General features: G+C 41.0%; 1 protein-coding gene across 1 annotated transcript in view; it reads right to left on the bottom strand.

The window, feature by feature from the left end:
* Positions 1 to 24963, bottom strand: part of TMTC2 (transmembrane O-mannosyltransferase targeting cadherins 2) — a 376219-nt gene that overhangs the window by 118291 nt on the left and 232965 nt on the right. The window contains exon 4 of the mRNA XM_090042631.1: positions 12580 to 12694. Within this exon, the coding sequence (XP_089898757.1) occupies positions 12580 to 12694 (115 nt within the window). The remainder of the gene's footprint in view (positions 1 to 12579; positions 12695 to 24963) is intronic.

Raw genomic sequence — 24963 nt, 5'->3', positions numbered from 1 at the left:
TGGTCCATGCCTTCTTTACTGCATGCTAGTCAAGATCTGCTTCCCGATTTAATTTCCTCATAGTATTTTCCATGATACTCACAATACCATCAGATTTCTGCTCTTTACCAACATAACTGGATATTTTGCCTCTTTTTCATCTGAGCCCCAAGGCCCCATCACTTAATCACATCTTCAGCAGTCACCCACCCACATGTTCAATCAGTTGAATCAGCACGATAAAAACAGGAATAAGTTACAAAATCATTCCACAAAGTAAGTGTAATAACTTTGTAGCTGCTTCTTATCATGCCATTAATTGAATGTGTGGTAAAGGGGCTCCTGTGACTGGGAGCCCTATCAACTTATGGGAGCTCCAATGTAGTGGGGAGGGGGCTCCATGTGCACCCCTGAGCTTGAGAGCTCCCAGCTGATGCTGGCTCCCAGCCATGGGAATACATGCCCCTGCAGCTGGGAGCCCCATCAACTGACAGGGTTCCCAGTCACAGGGGCACCTACAGCTGGGAGACTAGCTCATGTGATATCCCAACCACAGGGGGGCTTCATGCATATACTCTAGCTTCATATCTGCATGCCAGATTTAAATTTTGGAAATTTTAAGTGGGGTGCTTCTAGACTCCTCCTGAGGTGTGGCAGGGACTCGGTGGCTCTCCAGTGCCACACCTCACAGTGAGCTGGGTGAGCAGGTCCTCTCTGGGCCCAGGCCCAGGCACAGACAGGGTGGGTGAGCAGGGTGGGCCATAGGCCTGAGCTGCAGACCCTGGGGAGCCACCCCACAACCTCTTACTACACCTTGCCCCTGCCAGGTCCCACAGCCACTGCAAGTCTGGCAGGGGGGAGGGCAGCAGAGTTGGGGAAACAAGGGGGGGTAGTGGGGGATTAGTACTTAATAGCTAGGTTCTGGGGACCTCAGTGCAGCTGCTTGCAGCCTCCCTGCTGCCTGCTGTGAGCAGCCCAGGCTCCATGGTGGGTGGCAGGGGCCAGGGCTGCTCATGGCAGGCAGTGGGGAGGCTGGAAGTGATTGCACTGGGGAACACAAAGCCTAGCTGTACGTACTAGTCCCCTTTCTCTCTCTCTCCTCCCCCTTCCCTGCTTCCCTCCTCCTTGCCCCTCCTTACTCCTCCTTCCCTCCCACCTGCCCTGCTGCCTTCCAGTTTCTGCTAGAGCATTTTGCAGCCTGCACTTCCCTGCCAGACTGCACTCCACCCCATGCTACATAATAACTAGTAAGCTATAACCAGTTATCACTGGGCTTATTGGTTAAATGATTAATCAGTTAATTGTTCACCCCCCCAATGCATTTATTATGTTACTGCCTCTTTCAGAAGTAGTTCAAGAAGATTCTGAAAGCTCTATAGGTTACAGAAATTCATACATGCCAGAATCTGCAGTGTCTGTTTCATAATTATGTTTCATAACAATATCTAATCAGCCCATGAGACAGAGTTAACATTTATTCCCAATCAAGTGTGCTACAGATGATTTAATGATGTGATTATGAGGCAGAATGATGGTGGCAAGAAGCAGATAGTGAAAACCTAGCCAGGTATTTATACTATGTGCATCACTATGCTACTGGGATCCTGCATTATTCACGCTTCCAAACTAAATCAGAAAGAGATGTGAAGGGGTGACAACAGGAAGCAGATCACTCAGCAGGGAGAGAGAAACATTGTAACATACACTCCTTCATGCTAATTTCAGTCCTGCATGTTGACATGGTTGCAGCAGATAATGCGTTCTGAGGACATCTGTGAAAATGGCTAGCTACAGAATACAGTTTGCAGCATACAAAGACAACAGAAGACCAGTCTGGAGTGTATGGACCGGACAAAGCTGTAGCATGTGCCTCACTACAGAGAATGATTAGGATTACTCTGATTCTAATTATTATTGTTAATATTCTTATTGTTGTTATTTATATTAAAATCTCATCAGTAGAATAAAGACAGACAGTGCCTAAACACTCTGATGGGAGGTGGGGCCTAGATTTTTCTCTAATTGCCCCAAACATCTACTGAAGAAGTACGGCATTAGTTCAGGATTGTTAAATAAAAACAAACTGATGTTTATCATTAGTACTCTACTAAATTACAATAGATATATTATATCTCCAAGCTGAAAGAGTATGTTGGCCTCGTTGTTTTATTTTCCCTTTCTAAGAATTGGTTAACTATAGGATATCTAAAAATAGAAATGCTCTTTTTGATCTAATATCATTTCCATTTTAGTCTAAAGGTTGAAGTCATTCAAACAAACAGAAAAATAAAACCAAGACATCACCTCAAATAAGTTTGATCATCAGAAACCTTAGCATGCTCCATTCCCATCTATAGAATTTCTCAGCATTGTATATCCAATTAAAGTTACTTACTAGGCAGTCTGCAACTAGTTATCAATGAACCATAAAGAAGTAGACTGTAGCATTTTGTGCTTCTTTAAGATTTTTCCAGAGTAACTCAACCCACTTAAAAAAACTAAATAATTAAGCATCCCTATCTGTTAGGTAGGCAAGTCTGAAAAGAGCTGCCAATGACACCCACAGAAATGGCAGAGCTGGAAGTAAAACTAATTAGAACTAAAACAAACACGTCTGAGAATTATATTATTTTCCTTCCAAAAAGGCTCGTAACGCTTGTGGCAAAGTATGATGCCATGAGCTAGAAATCAACAGCAGCACAGCTACTGAATCTCTGAATCTGACTATGCTGTCAGGGAAAATGAGTCTTCAGCCACTGTTTAGCAGCTTTAAAGAAAAAAAAAGGTAATTTAATCATGGGATCAGACAGGCTTAAGCCCTTTGTATAGTGCATATTATTCTGCTTTATTTCATCAAAGATTGAAGAAGCATGCCTTTTTGTAGCTTTCAGCGCTCAAATGAAAATTTTAATGCATTCAGCTAGCAGTGGTGTTACTAGAGTGGAGCAACTGGGGCAGTTGTCCTGGAGGCCGATTTGTTGGGGATGAGTTGGGTGGGGGTCAAAAAGAAAAAAAAAGTAGTTGTCACAGCCACTTGCTGGCACAGGCAGGGTGTCAGCAACTGAAAGTTACAGCTACCCCTGATTAAACACCAGGGAGACGGCTGCTTCAGGCCCTAGTCATGTTGTTATGCCTGTGACAATTCCACCCTGCATCTTAGAAGAAAAAAATTATTTCTACAAACAACTGATTTCCACCCTCTCGAATACATTATCTCGTCCTCTATACCCTCCCGCAAATTCTCAAAGAAAACCAAAACCTTGGTCTGAATCTGTATATTTTTAACAAGTTGAAGGAAGTTTTCTAGTTGGAGCTCATTCCCCCATGTCCTAGAATTGTAGTGTGCATCTTTAGTGTGTATGACCTCAATGACTAGAATAGGACAGAGGAAGACAGCCAGGACATAAATGTACCAAGTTTTTTGTACCAAAGTCAGGCTCTTGAAGTGAACCTAGCAATTACTACATACTACTGTTCTTCTTTTCCTGGAAGAGAGTAAGGAAGCAGTGGTATGAGTCATGTCACAAATTATCTAGTAGAACAGGCATGCATTAGATATGTATGTACCATTTTTGGCTCCAAATGGAAAGACTCTTCTTTATAATACAAAACCTGCTTTGAAAATGAAAAAAATGAAGGCCTTTGAAATCTGCTGGGTGCAACAGGACAAGCTTGACTGTTCCAAAAGCCTTCTGAAATGTTTACTTCCAACAAATCATTAGCAAAAGCAAACTAAATAAATAGCAGAAACAATCAGTTACTCAGTTATGACAACACATCCCTTTCAGATTTTACTTTGTTTTCTCCGGTTGACCTTATTGGGTTGTATTAACAGGAGAGGCACTTGCAAATCAAGAGGAATGATTCTTTCAGCCTCTTTGACACTGGTGATCCCTCACATAAGGTACATGTCCAGTTTTGGGCCACACACTTGATTTATCAGGAAAAGCAAAGAATTACAATTATTTTGTCTGCAGACAAGACAACGGAAGGGATATTTGAAACTAGTCTTCCAATACCTGATGGCAGTTATAAAAAAAAAAGAGATATATTATTTTCTGTGGCCACAGGGAATAGGGCTAGGAGCAATGGTCTAAAACTGTATCGGGGATATTCAGATTGGTTATTGAAAAAAAAATCTCTCACTATGAGGATATTTAAACATTGGAAAAGGCTTCCCAGAGAGGCTATAAAATCTCCATCTTCAGAAATTTAAGAGCAAATTAAACAAACATTTGATGGGGGTGATTTAGTCCGGGGGTTGGACTAAATAAAGTCCTGAAGTCCTTTCCAGCTCTGTTTTCTGTAATTCTAAATGTAATCTCTGTGTGCTAAATCTTAATGGGAAAAACTGTATTTATTCATAGGAGAGGATTCCTGAAATGATCAGGGAAATGGGGAATGACCAGAGTAACATTATGAAGGAAAACTTAAAGCGTTTGACTTATTTAACGTAACAAATTAAGTTAGAGAGGGGATAGGATTACTCCTTATAAATACAACAGGGGTGGTGATGGGGTTAAACACTGGGGAGGAACAAAGAACTATTTAAACTAAAAAACAACTGTACATACAAGATGGTCATAAATAAGTTTAGGCTAGCAATTAGAAGGTTTCTAACCATCACAGCAATGAGATTCTGAACAGCCTTCCAATAGATCTTTGCTTATTCTACTCAGAACTACTTTTAAGATGAACTCAAGTCAGTTTCTGAAAGGAACAACTTTACATGGTTACCTGTACCAGGAAGCAACTGCACACATTAACAAAGGAGGTTACGTCTTGTCATATTCCACCTTTCCTCTCTATTTTCAAGTGAGGCTCACACTTGAGGGATGCCTTAATGAAATGACTGAAGTGGCATACCTCCTTATTAGAGAATAATTTGTTCTTAAAGTTTGGCATTTCTTCCCGCTCAAAATAGTTTCACATTAATTAAGATTTCCATTACTCAGCTTAGTCTGGACCTATTGTATTTGTTCTTCAAATGCTAATTCATGCATGGAGATGCGCTATCAACAGTAAACAACAACTATGCCAGCAGCTCTTAATTAAACATTTCAAGAAGGGTGAACTGCTTACCGAATCATGTATGTGGAGCAAAATACTTCCAAAAAGAACCCCCCCCCCACCCCCCTCCCCAGGTGTCGTATGGACCCATCCTGAACCTTTGAGCTGTGATCCCTCTCAGAAAATGTGTGTGTGTGTGTGTATGTGTGTAATAAACATATTATAAACAGGTTTTCTGGGAAGTTGAAAGGGGATGCTTTTTGGAGGGGTTTTTCCCCCCCATTAAAATTATTAAATATAGATGGCACAAAATTATTAAATGGTGTCATTATAAATGGTACAGAAAAATAGTATTAATATGTAATTACAAAAGCCATATAGTGAATCATCATTATACTACCTGTACTCAATAAGCACATTAGTTTATTCCTGAGATGGCCCCAGTAAATGTAGTGGTTCTACTAAGTAAATTAATCCCCAATGTGAGTAAAGGTGAAAAGGGGAGAACATCTGTCAGTGGAATAAATGTATGAATTTGGGGAATACTCAAACTTCTTAGTTTAACATTATCTTGATGCATTACCAAAACTATATAATCTTTCTTCTCTCATGATTGCTAGTCCAAGGATATTTACTTGGAGCTTATCTGTGGCCTGATTCTGTCACCTATAGTCTTGTTCCATTCTATACATACAGTCCCATTTCAGTGGGTCTAACCTCAGGCTGTTAGATTTTCGTATATCATACACTGGCATACAAAGAATAAGTGGGAGTAAAGCCCCCTCCACACATTATTCAACTTGTGACTCAGATAGGCATGCGTCAGATAACTTCCATCTATCCCTGTAAGTAGTGTTTGAGCACTCGTGGCACAGAAGACTGGAGAGGTGCCAATGTGGTCCCTATTTTCAAAAAAGGGAGGAAGAAGGATCCAGGTTACTATAGGCCACATTAGTCTCGTCTCTATCCTTGGGAAAACCTTTGAAAAAATTATTAAGAAACACATTTGTGGGAGTCCAGCAGGAAAAATAATGATGAAGGGCAATCACCATGAGTTCATTGCAGGTAGATCCAGCCAGACTAATCTTGTTTCTTTTCTATGACCAGATCACAAAATGCTTAGACACAGGAGTTGAGATTGATGTCATTTACTTGGATTTTAAAAAGGCCTTCAATACGGTGTCTCATCCCATTCTCATACATAAACTAATAGGTTATGACATAGATAACTACATGATCAGATGGGTGGTGAATTGACTTAAGGGATGCACCCAGAGAGTGGTGGTAGATGGGTTGGTATCAACCTGGAAAGATGTGGGCAGTGGGGTCCCCCAAGGTTCAGTCCTTGGACCAGTGCCGTTCAATACCTTCACCAGCTACCTGGATGAGGGCATGGAGAGCAATCTGTCCAAATTTGCATAAGATACCAAATTATGGGGCAAAGTAAACACATTAGTGGGCAGGAAACAGATTCAGGCAGATTTGGACAGGTTGGAAAAGTGGGCAGAGCAGAATAGGATGCAGTTTAACAAAAGTAAGTGCAAAGTACTGCACCTAGGGAGAAGGAATCTCCAACACACTTACAGACTTGGAGATGACTTCCTAAGCAGCACAGCAGCAGAAAGGGATCTCGGAATCATAGTCAACTCTAAGATGAACATGAGTCATCGATGTGATGAAGCGATCAGTAAAGCTAACCGTACTCTATCATGCATTAGCAGGTGCATCATGAACAGGTCTAGGGATGTGATACTTCCCCTCTATGCGGCATTGCTGAGGCCGTAGCTGGAGTACTGCATTCAGTTTTGGGTGCCACACTTCAAAAAGGGATGTGGAAAATCTTGAAAGGGTCCAGAGGAGGGCTACTTGGATCATTAGAGGCCTGCAGACAAGATTCTAGAAGAAGAGATTGAGGGACCTGGATATCTTCAGCCTCTGCAAGAGAAGGCTGAGAGGGGATCTAGGGACCATCTACAAATTTATTGGGGGGGGGGGTGGGGAAGGGGAGATGGGACAGCAAGGAATAAGAAATGCTCTGTTTACCAGGGCACCCCTTGGAGTTACTAAAAACAATGGTCACAAACTAACAGAGGGCAGATTTAGATTAGACATCAGGAAGAACTTGTTTATGGTAAGGGTTACCAGAATCTGGAATGGGCTTCGAAAGGAGGTGGTGCTCTCCCCTACCTTGGAGGTCTTTAAGAAGAGACAGGACAAGCACCTGGAGGGGGTCACCTTTCCTGCCCAGGGCAAGGGGTCAGACTCAATGATTTACTAAGGTCCCTTCTGACCTGAAACATCTATGAAATATCCATCAGTACTGTTTTGCCACCAACCATCATCAACTGGAGAAAAGTCATTCAAAAGCAAGTAATTTCCAGGAAAAGCCAAGCCCTGTCCTCTTCTGTCACACATGGACAATCCAATTAAGATTGCTTCCACCTCAGCACTATAGCATTTTCCACAAGCTGTACTTCCTCAATAGTTGGCAAGAAGGTATAGGGAAAGTGAGAAGCATTGCTAGTTTTTGGTCCTCCTGTTCTGACATCCCATTGAACATAAAAAGCTGGTTTGTGGGAACGTCTACATGTAAAATTCATCTGAAGCAATAAACTCGGGAGCTCAATGCTGGGCATTACTGGGCTAGCCAACCAAGACTTTTTGTGCCTGCAATGGGGAAATCAACTTCTCTGTAGAAAAGGCATCTGAAAGAAATATCCCATCTTCCAGAGGAATGCCAGATACCCCAGAAAGAGAAATCCGGACCATGCTGATGGAGGGGGGATTAACTGGATAGGCAATATTATAAGGACTGTTTGTAAGATAGTTGATTTACACCCTGTGCAATTCAAGTCAAGTCAGTAGGGTAGACTATTGCATGCAAATTGGCAAGGAACTCTGTTTTAAGATTTATTCACACGTTTGTATTTGAGGATCTCTCAGTGTCAGAGAAACCATTATTTATTAATTGGTTTTGGTTAGCATTTCAGAAAGGTAACACATCTCATTAAATATTATATTGTAATATGTCCCTTATCTATACCAAAATATTATGAGTAAAATCTTAACCCCAATTAAAGTCAGTGGCAAAACCCTATTGACTTTAGTGGAGTTGGGATTTCCCAATATAGATGGACAATATATGCTGTACAAAACTATCAGCCCTGCAAACAGGGCTAAGCAGGAAAAAAAAAAATGAACATTTGAAGTTTTAATTCCCCCTCAGAACGAAACCAAGTATTTTTTTCAACTTTTAGGGAAAGAAATAAAACAAGCTTATCTAAGAGAACACAATACCAAAAAAAAATTCAGCATTGGTATGGCCATGGTTTACACCTTGAAATAACTGGACCTCTACAACATGACTGAATATAGTTCATATTATTTCCTCCCACTTTTCTCCATATTAAATTATCATATTATTCCATAAAAGCAGTTGTAAAAAATGTGCTATTGTATGCTCAAAATCAGTAGCAAGCTGCTTACTAATAGTTCAGAAATTATTTAAGAGTTTTAATAACTTTCCTGTTCAGACAGTTAAAGATTTTACAGAAGAAAATGAAATGCTCAGAATTATGTGAGGCTCTGAATAGGGATGATATAATTACTCCATACTCAATTAATGTGGAGTGAATTTTTCTTACCAGTGGGTATGCCACTGTAGTGGTGTCAGAAGCCATGGTGTATAATATTAATCTAACAATATATGCTCTACCTCCTACCTGGAAATCCAGTTTTGTAAGTATGCAGAAGCAGTACTGAAAAAGTATCAAGCTAAACAAATTCACCATGGGAAGTGCTAGCATACTATAGCCCATAACAAATTTTATGTCAGAACCGTTTCAAAAACCAACCAAACTATTGGCAATAGCTATTTATCTGCACCTAAATCCCACAAATTTTAATACAGTAAAGGACAATGGTTAAGTTTATGCAACAATTTTTTATATGAGATAATGTCTTTAAAAAAGGAATGTAAAGATACCACAGAGGTATTCTATCCATTTAATAAAAATTGTTCTCCCTCTTTATAATCTCTGGGAATCTGAGTTGTGCCTTAACAGTATATTACCCTTCACCAGATAAACATATTGGTTTGTTATTCTTGAATATGAATATTGAGCAGGAGGGATATTTATTTATTTTTATGTTCCACACCAAAGAATAAATGGGAAGGAAAAATATAACAAAACCAGCCAATGAAAGGGTGAAAACACACCCACGGCTTATTAAACTTAGCAGCACATGTAGAGACGCCTACAAAGACAGTTCAGATAGAATCTAGGTGTTTCTGGATTAAGAATCCTGACAGATCTGGCCAAGTTTTATTTGAATTCCATACAAAAGCTATGCTAAATGAATATTATCACTATAAAGGAACGTACTGAAAAGTCAGGAAATGAGAAAGTCTAACCCAGTGCAAATACACTTCGTGATATAGTCTTCAATTACAAGACTGCACTGTAATGCCTTTATATGGTTCTTAAAATTCAAGTCCAGGATGGGATGTGCCCAGGGAACAAGATAACTGTTTGCACCTTATGCCTAATCTCATTGTGCAGCCTGTAGTCCCAACGCTTCATTCACAACAAATCTTGCCCCATTCATGGCTCAGTTTGGACACCTATTTCATCTAATGCATAATGTAAAGAGATAAATAAGAAGGTATGTAGTCAAAGATGTCCATAATGCATATACAGAAGGAAAGAGTTTACAAGAAATATTTGCTCAGTCATTTGGAAAACTTTAAAACATCACTGATAGTTCCCTGTGGAGCTGCCTAGGATTTATTGTTTGATTTGATTTTTTTTAATGGAAAGAAGGGAAAGACAGGATTCCTTTATATTTTAGAAACTGATAGTATATTTTTCATGTGGGAAAATTATCCATCTATCTATCTATCATGTATGGGTGGAGAATGTACTCCATTAAAACTCTGTCATCCTTTATGTGTACAAACACGAATAAGTACTATGTGCCATTTCTTATTCATACTGAAATTTCATTTATTATGCACACATAGAAATCCAATGAAAAACTGAGAAACTGTCTATTCAACTGAAATTTCTATTTTACACACACTTCATTGCCACTACAATGTTAATGTTTTTCAATTGTATAGAGGAAACAGTGTGTATGCACAAATATTTAAAACATATAAAAGATTAAAGCAAAACCATTTTCACTCAACCACCAAAAGACTGGTTAGTAAAATTTAATATTATTCATTTCTATAACTACTTGCTGAGTCATAAGAGCCATTTCTTTAAAAAATGACAAGAAATAATAAGACAGTTTATTCCACAATTTCTTCCCTTACCAACCTAAAAGAAACAAACACTTTTTTTCTACTTACTGCTTAATTTGGTACACAAATTATGTTCCTACAAAGAACTTGTTACCCTATTATGATAAAGAGAGCTAGCTAAATGATTGTATTTATCTGCCAACTCAGAGCTGCCTAACATCTTAATGCCCATGGGTCGCACACAGTGTAGCCCCCCCACTCCCCCCCCGACCCACTTGGGCAGCTAGGTCCCTTGAACATGCAGGTTCCCTGTCTCTCATGCACAGACCACGTCCACAGCGCACACCCTCCTGCCCATGTGGGCCACACTGCCCCACTTCTAGGGGCAGGGACAGGATGCAGAAACTAGAGGGAGGGGAATTTCAGAGACTCCAGTAGAAATAGCAGCAGGTGGCCAGGTAGGAACCTTTGGGCCAGGTGTTAACCATTTATGGGCCACGTGCAGCTCACAGGCTGCCAGTTGGCTAGCCCTGCTGTAAGTTAAAGCAATATGAATTGGCAACCAAATCTTTAATACTTACTACAAATCAACTGACTGAAATTGTAAGGAAATAAGTTTTCTAGGCTGTGTAAAATTCTATTTTACAGGACAGTTATAGACAAAAGAGTAAATAAAAATGAAATGACTTTACTGAGATTTGCATCTTATGTGTACTCTTGTTCTTGCCTATTAACTGTTCTGAGCCACATATGATTTCTTTTTAAATGTTATGCAGTTTATGAGTCTGTTGAGTTCTGATATATTATGAAATTAAATAGGTGATCATAATCGTAAGTGAAGACGTGTGAGGCAAAACATCGCTTTGAGACTATCAGGTTGTGGCTACATACAGACATTCAAATTTATCCTGGGAGAGTCACTACTTTCCCAGTAAAAACAATGAGTGTACAGTTCAGGATTTTTCTCCCAGAGCATAAATGGTCACTCCAGGACAAAAATAATCTGGATAACAGCCAGGAGTAAATCATTCCCAAGAGAGTTTCTCCTGGGAGTGCAAATGTTTGTTCATATTCTAGTCTGAGAGGGACTACAACACATTCATTCCAGGGTGCTTTGCTTCACCCCTGTTCCACCTCCCCCCCACAACTCTTTTGCAGAAGGACAGTGTGTTACTTGATGTACTTAATTGCTTCAGCCAAGCAGGAAGCATCACAATTCTCATTTCATGCTGCACTGAAACAGGCTTACATTAAGAAGTTTGGGTCAGCCAATCAAGGCTTCCCTTTATATTGTTGCCATCTGTCACCAGGTAGGCTGAGGAAGCCAAGATGTATGTACAGGTGAACCCTAGTTGTGCAGCATTAGCCCTACATGCTCTCTGCTCTTCAGGGGTTCAGCATTCAAATGTCTGTTCAAGTGCCGCCTGGTAAGTTTTCTACCAGAAAAACAAAACCAGGAGAATTATCCAAGAACATGTAGTCATGTATACAAGGGATGACAGGAAAAAAGAAGGTTGCATACTGAGCCATAGGGATGACACACAAGACCCCCCACCCATGATGTCAAGTTTCCCCATATCACATTACATAAGAAAATCATGCTTTAGTCAGTCAAGATGTACAATAAGCATACTTGGTAGCATCTGCTTATTATCTAGATAAAAGCTTAGTGAGTCAGGAAATAACTTATTCACTCTATTGCTATCATCATTTATTCATAAGATTCATTTAATTTATTTCTTCCATCCACCTACAAAACCTACTGAAATTGCAATGAATGACCTTTCTGCATCTATGTTCTTCTGATTCTAGGTAGCAATACCCATGCCAATCCGTAAGGAAAGAAAATAAAACATTTAGCTACTCTGACACTACAGTCTAGTATAGCTGACCAAATATCAATGATTTATATTATTCTGATTCTCACCTCTCACTGCCCTTAAAAAGGATTAAACTATTTATATTTTCAGAGATTAATAATGATACGATGCTGGTGTTGCTTGAGTATCAATTTTTTTCTCTATTTTTTCCATTTAGCGCATGGGTCTAATATGCTTAGCTTCAGACCAGATCCACGTGCTTAGGCTATGTAGTTCTACAGCTTATGTACTTGGTCACTTCAACAGGGAGCAACAATAGACAAATATATCATAATGTGAATGCATAGAAAAAGACCCTGTCCACCTCTTAGTTTAAAAAGCATGATTAATGAAAAGACTATTACAAAGACCAAAATAAAAACAATGGCTAACATCATCTCCATTTCCAACAGCTAAATCAATAGCCCCATTCACAACAGGTTTCACAGATGAACCAACCCAGGAAAAGTCATGCATACTTACAAATTATAAAGCATATCAGCCATGTTGCTGCGGTAGTACAAGGCATTTCTATAGGCGCTTTCAGCTTCAGAAATCTTGCTCTGGCTCTTGAGAACATTTCCAAGGTTACCCCATGCTGCCAAGAGGAGAAAACAGTATTCAGAAAGAGTTACAATCCGATTATACATGACATAGTATCTGAATGTCAGGAAGTTCCACAGGGAGAAAAAACCCACAAAGAACCATTTTAACCATTTAAAGAACCACTGTTCCATTTTAATGGAACAATTCCCTGCTCCCTCCAGTCCCTCCTCCCCCCATTCCCCAGTATCATTTTATCTTACTGGGAGACATTAGTTCAGTAGCAACAATCTGCAAACATTCTGTCAAACTATAGTATTTCTGACAAAAAAGATAATGTTTAAAAACTAAATGTTTAAGAGGACTTAAAAAAATCTGTACTAGAAGACAATGAATGTTTCATTTAATATCATCTTAAAATAAAAACTTTCAGTTCACATATACACCTAGGGGGGTCTTCATGGTTTCAGTTTGTTGAATACCTGTCTGCTCTCAAGCCTCAAAAAGTCTTCCCATAGTAAACAGATTTTACTAGAGAATGTAAAAGTTGATAAATGACACAGAAATTGATGGGAAGGCAAGGAAACTAAACAAAATCAGAGGCACACAATATGATTCTAAACATACTACACAGATCAGTAAAAATGCATTTTCTACTTAGAAGAACATGTGGTTCTTTACCTTACAATTTATTACAATATACAACGATCTGTTATATCATGCCTCTAAAGTAGTTTGAAGTAAAATGTATTTGAGGCTCTGCAGATGTTCATTTTGAGAGTGAGGCTCCCTGAGTTGCAAAGAAAAATAAAAAGAGCACATGCAAACTAAAATGGAACAGAAGACTTTTATATAAGTCCCCACTGCTCAATTTTTGAGCATTTGATACAACTGGTACTGCAAAGAGATGATGTACCTCTATGTGCATGTTAAATAGTTTGGATTTATACATGTAGATGTTAAAGATGCTTGTTTCATCAGATGTATGCTTTATGATCAAGCATAAAAGATGACAACGTTAGATGTCTTTTCTATAGCATATGAAGATATAGTCTCCCTTCATATGTATTAGCCATATTAGTGACATTAAACACTAATAGAGTTAAATAAGAACATGAGACATCAGGGCTAGGTACAGACATTCAAAAAGCCCAAGACAGAACTGATCTAAGTTGCACTCTTTTATGTAATTGGTGTTGTTTTGATTGGGATTGAAAAGAACACATGGTCTAAGATTTGCCCTTTGATGGTAGGGCAAATCTTAGACCAGGTCCCCCGCTTTTTGAAACCAGTCTATGTGCACTGAATTTCTGTTCTGTTATGGATGTAGACCGGTTTCCATCACGTATACTGGCAAAAGTGTAATATTCGTAGCTGGCCCAGATGTTCCTTCCTAATCAATTAATGAAACCCAGCTTACAGGTATGGAACACTGATATCAAGTTATTTCTTTCAGTGTATTGCTATTGGTCAAAACTCCAGAAATCTAAATACTACAGCTAATGTTTATACTATAGATTCCTTTTCACACTGTTGCAATATATTTTTCAACAGAGCAATAATTATCACAAATAAAATTTTTCTTATACTGCACACTGCTATTGTTGAGCTTACATCCAGCCACAGCAACAAAAGCAACAGCAACAACATTTTCCTCTGAACACAAGAGACTAAGCAGAAGCATAAGTAAAGAGACTATTGTGAGCCACTGATGAAAGAAAATCTAAAAGCATCTATGAAAACAAACAAACAAAAATCACACAATTTTACACACAGCACTTTATACAGGCAAGGAGGCAAAAGTGGATATTCCCATGAGAAGGGAATCTATCGCTTAGATGAGTTGTTTCGTTTCTGCCTAGGCTTTCTGATAAAGAACATTAACTCAACAAATCTTATTTATCTCCTAAGTAACAAGAGGGACTAAAGCTGAAAGTGCAATCTCCCTTGTTTAACAAAATATAACTTCTAAAATATTCCAATCCTCCTTCATTGGGTGGGGGGGAAGGTTCACTCCATCGTTCTTTTTAATACAGTTCAGAAACCTGAGAATACAGTTTATTCCCTGACAGTACTGATAATTTTTTTATACACGATAAACACTATGGCTGTGTCCAGATGTGCGCGGCTGTGCGATATGTGGCGCCGCAGATACATCTGTGGTGCCACATACAGCACATTCAGCTGTTCTCTGCACTGCAAGGCAGCAGCACATAGGGGCTTTTTTGACCCCTGAATATGCAGGGGTCAAAAGTCCCTGCTCATAAAAGAGCAAAGCTGTGTATGCAGGGGTAGCACACTCTGCCCAAACCCAGAGCTTGGCCAGCCAGAGCCATGCTCCAGCCACTGGACAGGCTCTGACCGGCAGGATTGCCACTGCTGCAGCCCAGGAGCCTCTCAGGACCCCAATGCTGGCCCCAGCCTCCCTTACCCCACCCACGGAAACATGCAGCACACCAGAGGCGGGTGGCACAGGGATTCCCCAGGGATAACTAGCAGTGGCACAAGGTGTGCCATCATGGCTCTGACTACTTTGCCACTTGACAGGATACCAACATTATCGGTACATCAGCAGAACACTGAGGCGTGTGAGTTAATGTACTCGCTGTGAAGTTTAGTTCTGCCCTGCAGAAACACCAACCTAAAAAAGGTTGTAGGTCCTCATAATCAAGATTAAAATAGATTTTTTTCCACTAATTCTCCCAGGACAGAAAAACAGACTGACAGATCATTTGGACTTTTAAAGCTATCTCCTATTAAATAGCCTTTACCTGCCAAGCCATCCCAGTAACTTCATAAATCCTCATAAAAAGGACAATAATCCATCTAATATCTTTATATGTACTTCACTATTACAGCCAATATTGTTTCATGGAGCGATTTAAAACTTTATCAAAATTCAAACTAGTACCAACTTTAAGGGAAATCAATACTAAAATATGGTACTGAAATGAGACGATATAGACAAACAGACTTTCTAACTTTTTTAAGAGGGGAAGGCGACTTGTTACTCAAGAGCTTGCTGTTACAATCTAACACAGTGATGCTCAACTGGAGTGCCATAAGATTATTTTATGCGTGCCATGGCACCTGGATCCTATGCGAGGTAAGCATGCGCTTCACCCATGAACAAGCAACACCTGTGGCTACTCCTTTGAAGACTGCTACTATCAGTTGCTTCATGTTGGGTGGCAAGCTCTGCCATGGGTGACTGGACATGGGACCACAAGCCCAAGCTTTTCAGCACAGCTTGCTCCATACTCCTTGTCCACACTGCCAGGGCTGGTGAAAATAGCCATGGAGACAGATGACTTATCACCAGTATGCACGACTAGGGGAGCAACTTTGGTAGTGTGGGCAGCACTTGCCCCCCTTAGGTACAGACCAGGGACAGGAAGAGGGCAGACAGGGAAAGAATGAGGCATGGTGGGATGGGGTCCTGCCCCCACCTGGCACCAGCTAGATCAGTGGTTCTCAAACTTTTTAGCCTGAAGGCAACCTCCATGATGGATACAGTTGGATTCTAAAACTTGTATCAGTGTGCCTTCATACTGATATATTTAATACATCTGTCCACACTCAAATAATTCCTTGGTTGTCCTATCTGCTCTCCATTTCAGTTCACATACAACCATCAATTGCTCTTTAACAGAAATCAAATGGTTATTGAAGAGGACACTTCATTTTAGAACCTACAAGACGTTATTCACCGAGTTCTTAATATAGGTTGAACTCTGGGTTTGTTTCCAATATGACACTAAATAAGATATTTTCTCTACATATTTTTGGTTCACTTTGTATATGCTGACCAATTTGAAGGGAATCTAATAGGTCAGTTCCTTTATTTATATTAAAAATGGGATGACTTAGGATATCAGTCTATAACCTGAAGTCATAGAATCATAGAAGTAGGGTCAGAAGGGACCTTGTAGATCTTCAAGTCCGAACCCTGCCTGGGCAGGAGAAAAAACTGGGTCCAAATGATTCCAGTCTTACTATCTTTCTATGTTAGTAAGTGGAAACAGGACTAATTACATCAAAGTGAAGCCATGGTGTAGGCAAGCGAGAACAACTCTGTATGTAAACAGTCACAAATGCACTGGAGGCAAATAGAGATCAAATCTAGTTACAATACAGCCTACTACTGTAACAAGGTAACATTGGTACTTGGTAATGATTGACAAGGTATTTCCAGCATTAATTACAATTGCAGTTTATATAGTGCTTCAGTGTTCATGCTTTATAATTGTATCCTGGATAAAGTTTTTTGTTTTTATGCAAAATTGTCACAAAAATAAGTCAAGTATTTAAAAATGAGAGGAGGAGAAACAAAATTATACATCACAAATTATACATAACTGCACACTGTTCTGATACTCAACTATTTTAGGACTTCAAACTATACATAGCTAGAATTTAGAGGCATAGTTTCAATATGAAATGGGAAGACAACTGGATTTGCAATTCTGCACTTTTAAGTATGATATTTAAGTGAATTATATTCCAGAAATGTATTAAATTTCCATACAATTAAAAAAAATTAGCACTGAAAACCATTTAACGTTCAGTAAAAGCTGAAGGTAATATATATATGTTATGATTCAGTCTTTAATTACCAAGTTATATTTTCCCCATAAGAACCTTTATTCAGTGCAAGGGCTTGTTGGTGTGCAGGGATTGAAGAAGCTGTTAAAAATGTTGTCCCCTGCTTCATTCACTCTTCAGTGTCAGTACTGAAAAGGATGAGGGTAATTTTTTAAAAACAGCATGTGGTCAGATAATTGCAAATAAATTAATATTCATGCATCAAACACACTTTCAAAGAGTATATTCAAAGTTCTGTCTTGCGGTACAGAGAAAGTTAAATTCCACTTCACATTCTTATGCACAAAGACAAGAGAAAAATCGAGAAATCACATACCGAATGAAAATTTCCATTCCACTTACATTTGTATACAAGCTAAGCCAAAAGAAATGTGGAATTTGGGGGCAAAAAATAATAAATGTCTATGAAAAGAAATCATCCCATGAATAGAAAACAAAAAATAAAACTAGTCTGACCCAACCAAATCACAATTTTACCAGATCATAAAACAATGCATATGTAACTATGGTGTTGCATGATAATTGTGCAGTTTCAGTCCCAACTGGCTATATTCCAACTCCTCCAAACAAATGGGGATATTTCAACTGGTGTATATTTTTGGTCTTTTTTTTTCATTTGCTCTGTGACTGAAGGTAAATATGGAGAGTATCACTTTCAAAGTGGAAAAAAAAACAATTCTGAAGACTGTGTCTAATTTACTATGCTCCAAGTCATCCCATATAAATCAAGGCTTTAGCCCTCACTACTCTGAAAGAGAGTCATATACTTTAGTTTCTCTGATTCCCTCTGGAGTAAAAGTACTAAGACTTTTTTTTAAACAGTAATAATATTTTAAGCTGCCTGGATTCACGGAGGCCTATTTTCTAAAATAGAACAGAGTTGGATTTTTATTTCCACTTCTTATTTGTTTAATTCAAATGCAAAGTAAATATGCACAAGTACATCTTTAAAAGCCCTTTTTCTTTCCACTATATCACACCTTATAATAAAAATAAAGGAAAAAGATACATTTGAGAGAAAAGTATTTGAGTGGTGATACCAAGTAATAAACCTGGACTATTTTATTCAGATTTCTTAAGAAAATGTGCTTAGAAAAAGTCAATTGGTACTGAAAAGGTAACAAATAGTCCTAAATCATGGACAGACATTACATTTATGCTAGGGGAAAAGCCTTTCTCCCAGCACAAAGCAAGAGCACGCAGCCATTCAAGGGTTTTTTTCTTGCAGAAGAGACCTGATTCTTGCACAGGAAAGTTAGATGGATTCACAAAAGAAGGATCTCCTTCCTCACACACTAAGTTTAAACTTGTTGCTTGTCTGCTCCACACTCTAATGGAAAACTACTTCAGGCCATTCTTTAAAGCCTTTTCTGGGTGCAAAGAGCCAGGCACTAGGAAGCCTCTCTACCTGCTGCCTGGGTCTAAGCATGTGAGCATGGCTGCAGCGCATCTGCAGGTGCATTCTTTAAAGCTCCCCATGTGCCAGGATCCACAGTGCAGAGCTTGGGTAACAGAGCTCCTGGCTCCCCATGCCCCATACTGTTAAGTGGCACCTTCAGTTGGCAAGCAAGGAGTTTGCCAGCTCTCCAACTGTCAGATGTTCAGAGACTTAAAAATGTGTGGGTGCAGCTAGGGCTCTCAACTGTATGCCCACTTTTGAAAGGACGGGGATTTAATGAACCCAATAGCAGGGGGATGCTCCCTGATGTGAGGCTTATAGTACACACCTCCCAGCAGCCTCCAGTAATTGGGTGAGGGCATGGTGGGTCCAGGACCTTGTGCTGCCTCCAGCCAGATCCCTCCGATCGGGAAGGGATAAGCTGTACTCTGGTTCCTGGGTCTGCTTCATGCCAGATTCCTATGCCCAGCTGAGCCACAGGATCTGTCATGCTTTAGCCCTGACATGCCACACATTCAATTATATAAGTGAGTCACAAAGATGTTATACATTATATAGGGAATATTTATGTGGCATATTTACTATTTTATCACGCCATGAATTGGATTTAATATGCAACTTAAATGTAATGTGCATCCAGGGGTGTAGGTTGTAGCTGTGTTGGTCTAAGGACATAGGCAGACAAGGTTCTTTGGGTGAATCTGATATCTTTTATTAAACCAATTTAAATAGCTGGAAAACAATTATTAAGCAAGCTTTCAGGTTCAAAAACCCTTTGTCAGGCTAAGGAAGCTGCTGCAGTTGGTGCTCTTCCTGGATGGAATGAAAAGTAAAGAAGCCAGAGGCCAGGCTGGTATGCATACAAGACAGGCAGTCAGTGAAAATGTAGATTGAGGACCCATTGACTCAGCACTCACATACCAGCCCAGCCTCTGGCTTCTTTACTTTTCATTCCATCCAGGAAGAGCACCAACTGCAGCAGCTTCCTTAGCCTGACAAAGGGTTTTTGAACCTGAAAGCTTGCTTAATAATTGTTTTCCAACTATTTCAGGTGGTCTAATAAAAGATATCAGATTCACACAAAGAACCTTGTCTGCCTATGTGCGTCCAGGGCTCTTACATTCTTTAGAGATTAATCGTCTTTCCCTTTCAGGGCTACCTTGCTACAAAATGAATAAGAGTAAAATTTCTTGGGCCCAGCCTTTAAGACTTGCATTTAACAACAGCAAAAAAATATGAGCTAATCATTTGGTTCCAGAAAACAAAAAATCCTGCATCAATTGAAGTTCCTTCACATCTTAAAGGATTATATCTAAACTCAAAAGAATTGGTGGTGTTGTTGATTCAGTCTTCTTCTCCAAGGCAATTCTGAACTGATACGCAAGAATAACACTGTAATTGGAGATACTTTAGATAGGGTGATATATCATATGTTCTAAGCATGTGAGGGGATTTAAAACTTCCTGTAGATCTCTATAAGAATATTACACACTTTAAATCCTCATGCCCTGGTTAAACAGAAACACAGGAAATTGCATTCCATTAATTTAAGTTTTCCCTAAATGTTGCCTTCTTTACTTCCTATCCAGACATATTGTTGCTTTGCACTAATTCCAGAAACATTCCAGTGGCAGATACTTATATCAAAATTGTGCCCAAGGATAAAGCTTTGCTTATGAAATTCTTTCAGATGAATGGTGCCAGTGTGATCACCGATTCAGTACTGTGCTGAAAGAAAGGATTAACAATGGAAAATGAGAGTTTTTTTCATATATACTACCTGGTAGTGACCATCAGTTGGCACCATACAGTCATTATGCCCTCTGTGGCTTTCTGAAAACAACTGTCTTGATCTATTTCACAATGGAATTAAGTCAAGACTCCAAAAAGAGACCATCACAACTTGCTGCTAGATAGCACACTTGGCTGTCTGTGTCAGTAGAGATAAAAATCAGTCATGAACATGCAAAGCACTCCTAGTACAAGTGAGGACCCCTGGAGGTCAGAGCTGAGGTGTATTGACAGGCTAGCATGAGGAAACTCCATCTGCCCGTACTATGTCTGTTCTAAGAGGTCACTATATAGGGCTGTCAGCTCTGTAACCTTAACTGAACATTAAATTCAATTAGAAATGTGTTTCATGTATAAAAGACAGAAAAGAACTAAAAAATAATTAATATTCTCTTTTCTTTTACTATTAACTGTTATGTGCACTGAATTCCTAAAGCATGACAACCTAAAATTCCAATATATGCCATTTTTTGCCATCCATTCTTAACACCTTTTCATATTGCATTATAAATTACTGTCTTTCAACTATAGTAAGATAGATATCAATTATAAATATACACATTAGCACTTTACATCATAATGGCAACACCCACAATCTAAGCATTGGCACTCAGTTGACTATATCATCATCCATGCCTGGGATTGCAAAGATGTCACATCACCCAAGCTATGCTAGGAGCTGATAATTATTGGACTGATCACCAACTCATCCATTCAGCTGTGTCACTGAAACTAGCTCCCAAATAACAGCTGCAGCAGAAGCAGTGCCAACAGAAGATCAACGTGAAAGGATTCAAGGACTCAAGCAAGAAAGACTTCTTCCACTGATGCCTCAATAAAAAACTTGTGAATTTCAATCAAAAACAGTGGGACGTCAGCAGAATGTGGGGTGCCCTCATGGCCACCATCAGTAGTGCCTGTGAAGAAATGCTTGGTTTCTGTACCAGGAAACATCAAGACTGGTTTGATGAGAAGGTCCAAGAGTTAATTCATCTCAAGCATAAGACCTTTTCTGCTTGGCAAAATTACACCAACTCCAAGCAAAAGAAACTAAATCTCCAATAAGCCAAGGTAGAGACCCAAAGGAGGACCCACAATATGAAGAATAAATGGTGGGAAGACAAGACTAAGGAGATTCAGCATCTTACTGACATCCATGATATGTGCAGCTTCTTCAGTGCCACCAAAGCCACATGGTCCAAGCACTCAGAAACCAACCCCCTTGAGACCTAAGGATGCAGGAGACCTGGTCAAGGAAAGAGGAACCATTAATGCCCACTGGAAGGAGCATTTTGAAGACCGTCTCAGTCAAGACTCTGCTGCTGATGAGAGTGTCCTCAACTCCATCCTGCAACACCCAGTCAGAAATGACTTCAGAATCCCTCCTCACTTCATGAAGTGAGGAAAGCCATCAAGCAGAAATAGAACAACAAAGCATATGGAATGGATAGAATCCCTGCTGAAATCATCAAAAAAGGAGGACCAGAGCTCACATAACAGCTTCGTGCCCTCATGTTCAGGATCGAGAATGATAAGGAAATCTAAGACGACCTCAGAGATGCCATGACTGTGACAATCTTCAAGAAAGGAGACAAGTCTGACTGTTGAAACTACCTTGTTCTTCACCATAGGAAAGATCATTGCAATACCCTCCTGAACAGTCTTCCACTTGCTGAAGAGCTCCTCCCAGAATCTCAGTGTAAGTTTAGGGCAGGGGTGGGCAAAATATGGCCAACGAGTCTCTGTCCAGCCTGCAGCAAGTCCCTCAGTCCCCTGACCCAGGCACAGTTCAGCTGTGGCATGTCCTGCTGCCCCTTGGGCTTGCAGTGGGGCAGGGACAGATCCACAGCTGGACTGCTTTTCTAGGCATCCACAGATGCCAGCAGAGACCTGCGCTGCCCAGCCCCAACCCCACACACCCTGCACCTGCTCTGAGCTTACCCACCCAGGCTTAGCAGCGGTGGTGCAGGACAGAAGCTGTTGCTCAGCACAAAGGGAGAAGCTGCCCCTCCCCCTCTTGCTGCCAGCCGTTCCCTGCTGCAGCTGCCCAGAACCCGTGCCGAGCTGCCCGGCATCTCCACTGCCATCACTGCTGCTTCTAGGCTGCCCCACGGGGCAGCAGTGACAGTGCAGAGCAGACGCAGGGCAGCCCCATGCAGTCTCCAGGTGGCTGCAGCAGGGAATTGCTGGCAGTGGGAGGGAGAGGGGCTGTTTTCCCCCTGCACTGAGCAACATCTTTTGTCCCACACTGCTCCTGCTGAGCCTGGGCACATGAGCCCAGAGCAGGCATGAGGCATGCAGGTTCGATGCTGTGCAGCATGGGTCCCCACGGTACCAGGAGACTGGGGTTTCTGCTACCTGGGCTGCCCAGAAAGGCAGTTCAGCTGAACAGCTGCCTCACCCCATGGCATGCCCAGGGGATGCCACAGGATGTGCCAAGGGCAGACAGTAAAGAGCAGGCGTGGGGTGGGCCAGGTCGGGGCCATGCCTGGGTTCCAGCTGATCCACTCTGGTGAGGGCAAGTCCAGAGCGGGTGTGGGCCATGTTGGGACCATGCGCTGCTGATAGTTGTGGGGAGGTGCCACAGGTCACACGGGCTCCAGGTTGCTGTGGGGCAGGGGCAAGTGCTGACTGCTCAGGGGGGCATGCATGGGGGTTCCCATGTACACCCCACCATACTCACATACTGTCCCCTGGAAACCCAACCACAGCCTCCCCACACACAATCACACACCCCAGAAACACTGCACCCACCCATACCTTTTGCCCCTGCTCCCACAAACCCCACATTCCCCCACTCTCCCTCAGACACATGCTTCCCTACACACACCTTCACGCCTCTGGAGGGAGTCCTGCTCACTGCTACACACACATACCTCACCACACATGCACACCCCCACATACACACCCCCAGCCAGTCTCCCTCTCCACACACACCACAAACCCCATTCCTACTCACACACCCACATATCCCCACAAACACTCCTCCCCACAGACCCCCATACCCACCCACATTCACACCATCCCTCACACTCCACATACACACACATCCACAAACCCCATACCCACCCCTGCACACTCCCCTACCACATACAAGAGTAAGACCTCTTTTTAAGCTTTTATGCAATCACCTCTATATATATACCACACAAACACACAAAAATCAGGAGAACAACATTTTTAAAAATAAAATTAAAATATGTTATAATCAATGTTTGATTTTTAGTATACATTTTTTTTCTGGAAGGAATATTTCTGGGGGTCAAGGGGAGGAACTTCCAGTGGCAAAGGTCAGAGGTTAGGGGATGGGACTTCCAGTCCCAAGATAGCGACCAGGGATCAGGGCACCTGTCAAGGGGCAGGGCTACTCTTGCAGCCATCGACAGCTCACCAAAACTCATTAAGTGGCCCTCCACCTGAAATAATTGCCCGCCCCTGGGTTAGGGTATCAACTAACATGATCTTCACAGCTTACTAGTTGTGGGAGAAATGTTAAGAACAATATATGCTTCTCTACGTGGCTATTTTTGACCTGAAAAAAGCTTTTGACTCTGTCAGCCGAGTTTTGTGGAAGATCCTTCTGAAGTATGGATGCCCACCGAAATTTGTCACCATTCTCTACCTGCTCCATGATGGTATGTGAGTGGTGGTTCTCAATAATGGATCCATCACAGTCCTTTTGAGATTAAAATGGGACTTAGGCAAGGCTGTGTCATCATTCCAATACTCTTCTCAAAATTCCTTACTGCAATGCTATATCTGACCACCAGCCAGCTTCCAGCCAGAGTGGAGCTAAACTACCAAATGGATGATAAGCTGTTTAACCTCTGCTGACTATGAGCCAAAACCAGGACCAACCTAACCTCAATCACTGAGATCCAGTATGCTGCTCATGCTGTAGTGTTTGCTCACTCAGAAGCAGAGCTTCAAGCAATCATCAGTGTCTTTACTGAGGCATACGAGAACATGGGACTGATGCTTAACATTCAGAAGACTAAGGTCCACCACCACCAAGCTCCTAATGAATGGTTCCCAGCTCTGGTAATCCAGATCCATGGTAGGACTCTGGAGAGTATTGGGTATTTCCTGTACCTTTAAAGCTATCTCAAGCAGAAGGCTGACATGGATGAAGAAACTCAACACTGCCTCAAAATGTGCAAGTGCACCCACTGGATGCCTGAAGAAACGGGTGTTCAAAAATTGCAACATCATATCCGAAACCAAGCTCGTGTTTTAACAAGCAGTCATGATCCCCACCTTGCTATACAGAGTTGAGTCATGGACAATGTACAGGAAATACCTAAAGTTGTTGGAGAAGTGCCATCCTCTGGAAGATCCTCCAAATCCAGTGGGAAGACAGACATACCAATGTTAGCATCCTCCTGCAAGCAAACACCATGAATATTGAGGTGATGGTCATCTACCATCAATTTTGTTGGGCCAGCCATTTCATCTGGATGTCTGACTCCAGACTCCTGAAGCCAGTTTTATTCTCACAGCTCATCCAAGGTGTATGCTCAAGAGGAGGG

This window comes from Crocodylus siamensis, chromosome 4 (genome assembly GCF_052110815.1).
Source record: "Crocodylus siamensis isolate JL-2025a chromosome 4, ASM5211081v1, whole genome shotgun sequence".
NCBI classification, from domain to species: domain Eukaryota; kingdom Metazoa; phylum Chordata; order Crocodylia; family Crocodylidae; genus Crocodylus; species Crocodylus siamensis.
The sequence above is the reverse complement of the archived record's forward strand: the minus strand, read 5'-3'. Positions and strand labels throughout refer to the sequence as shown.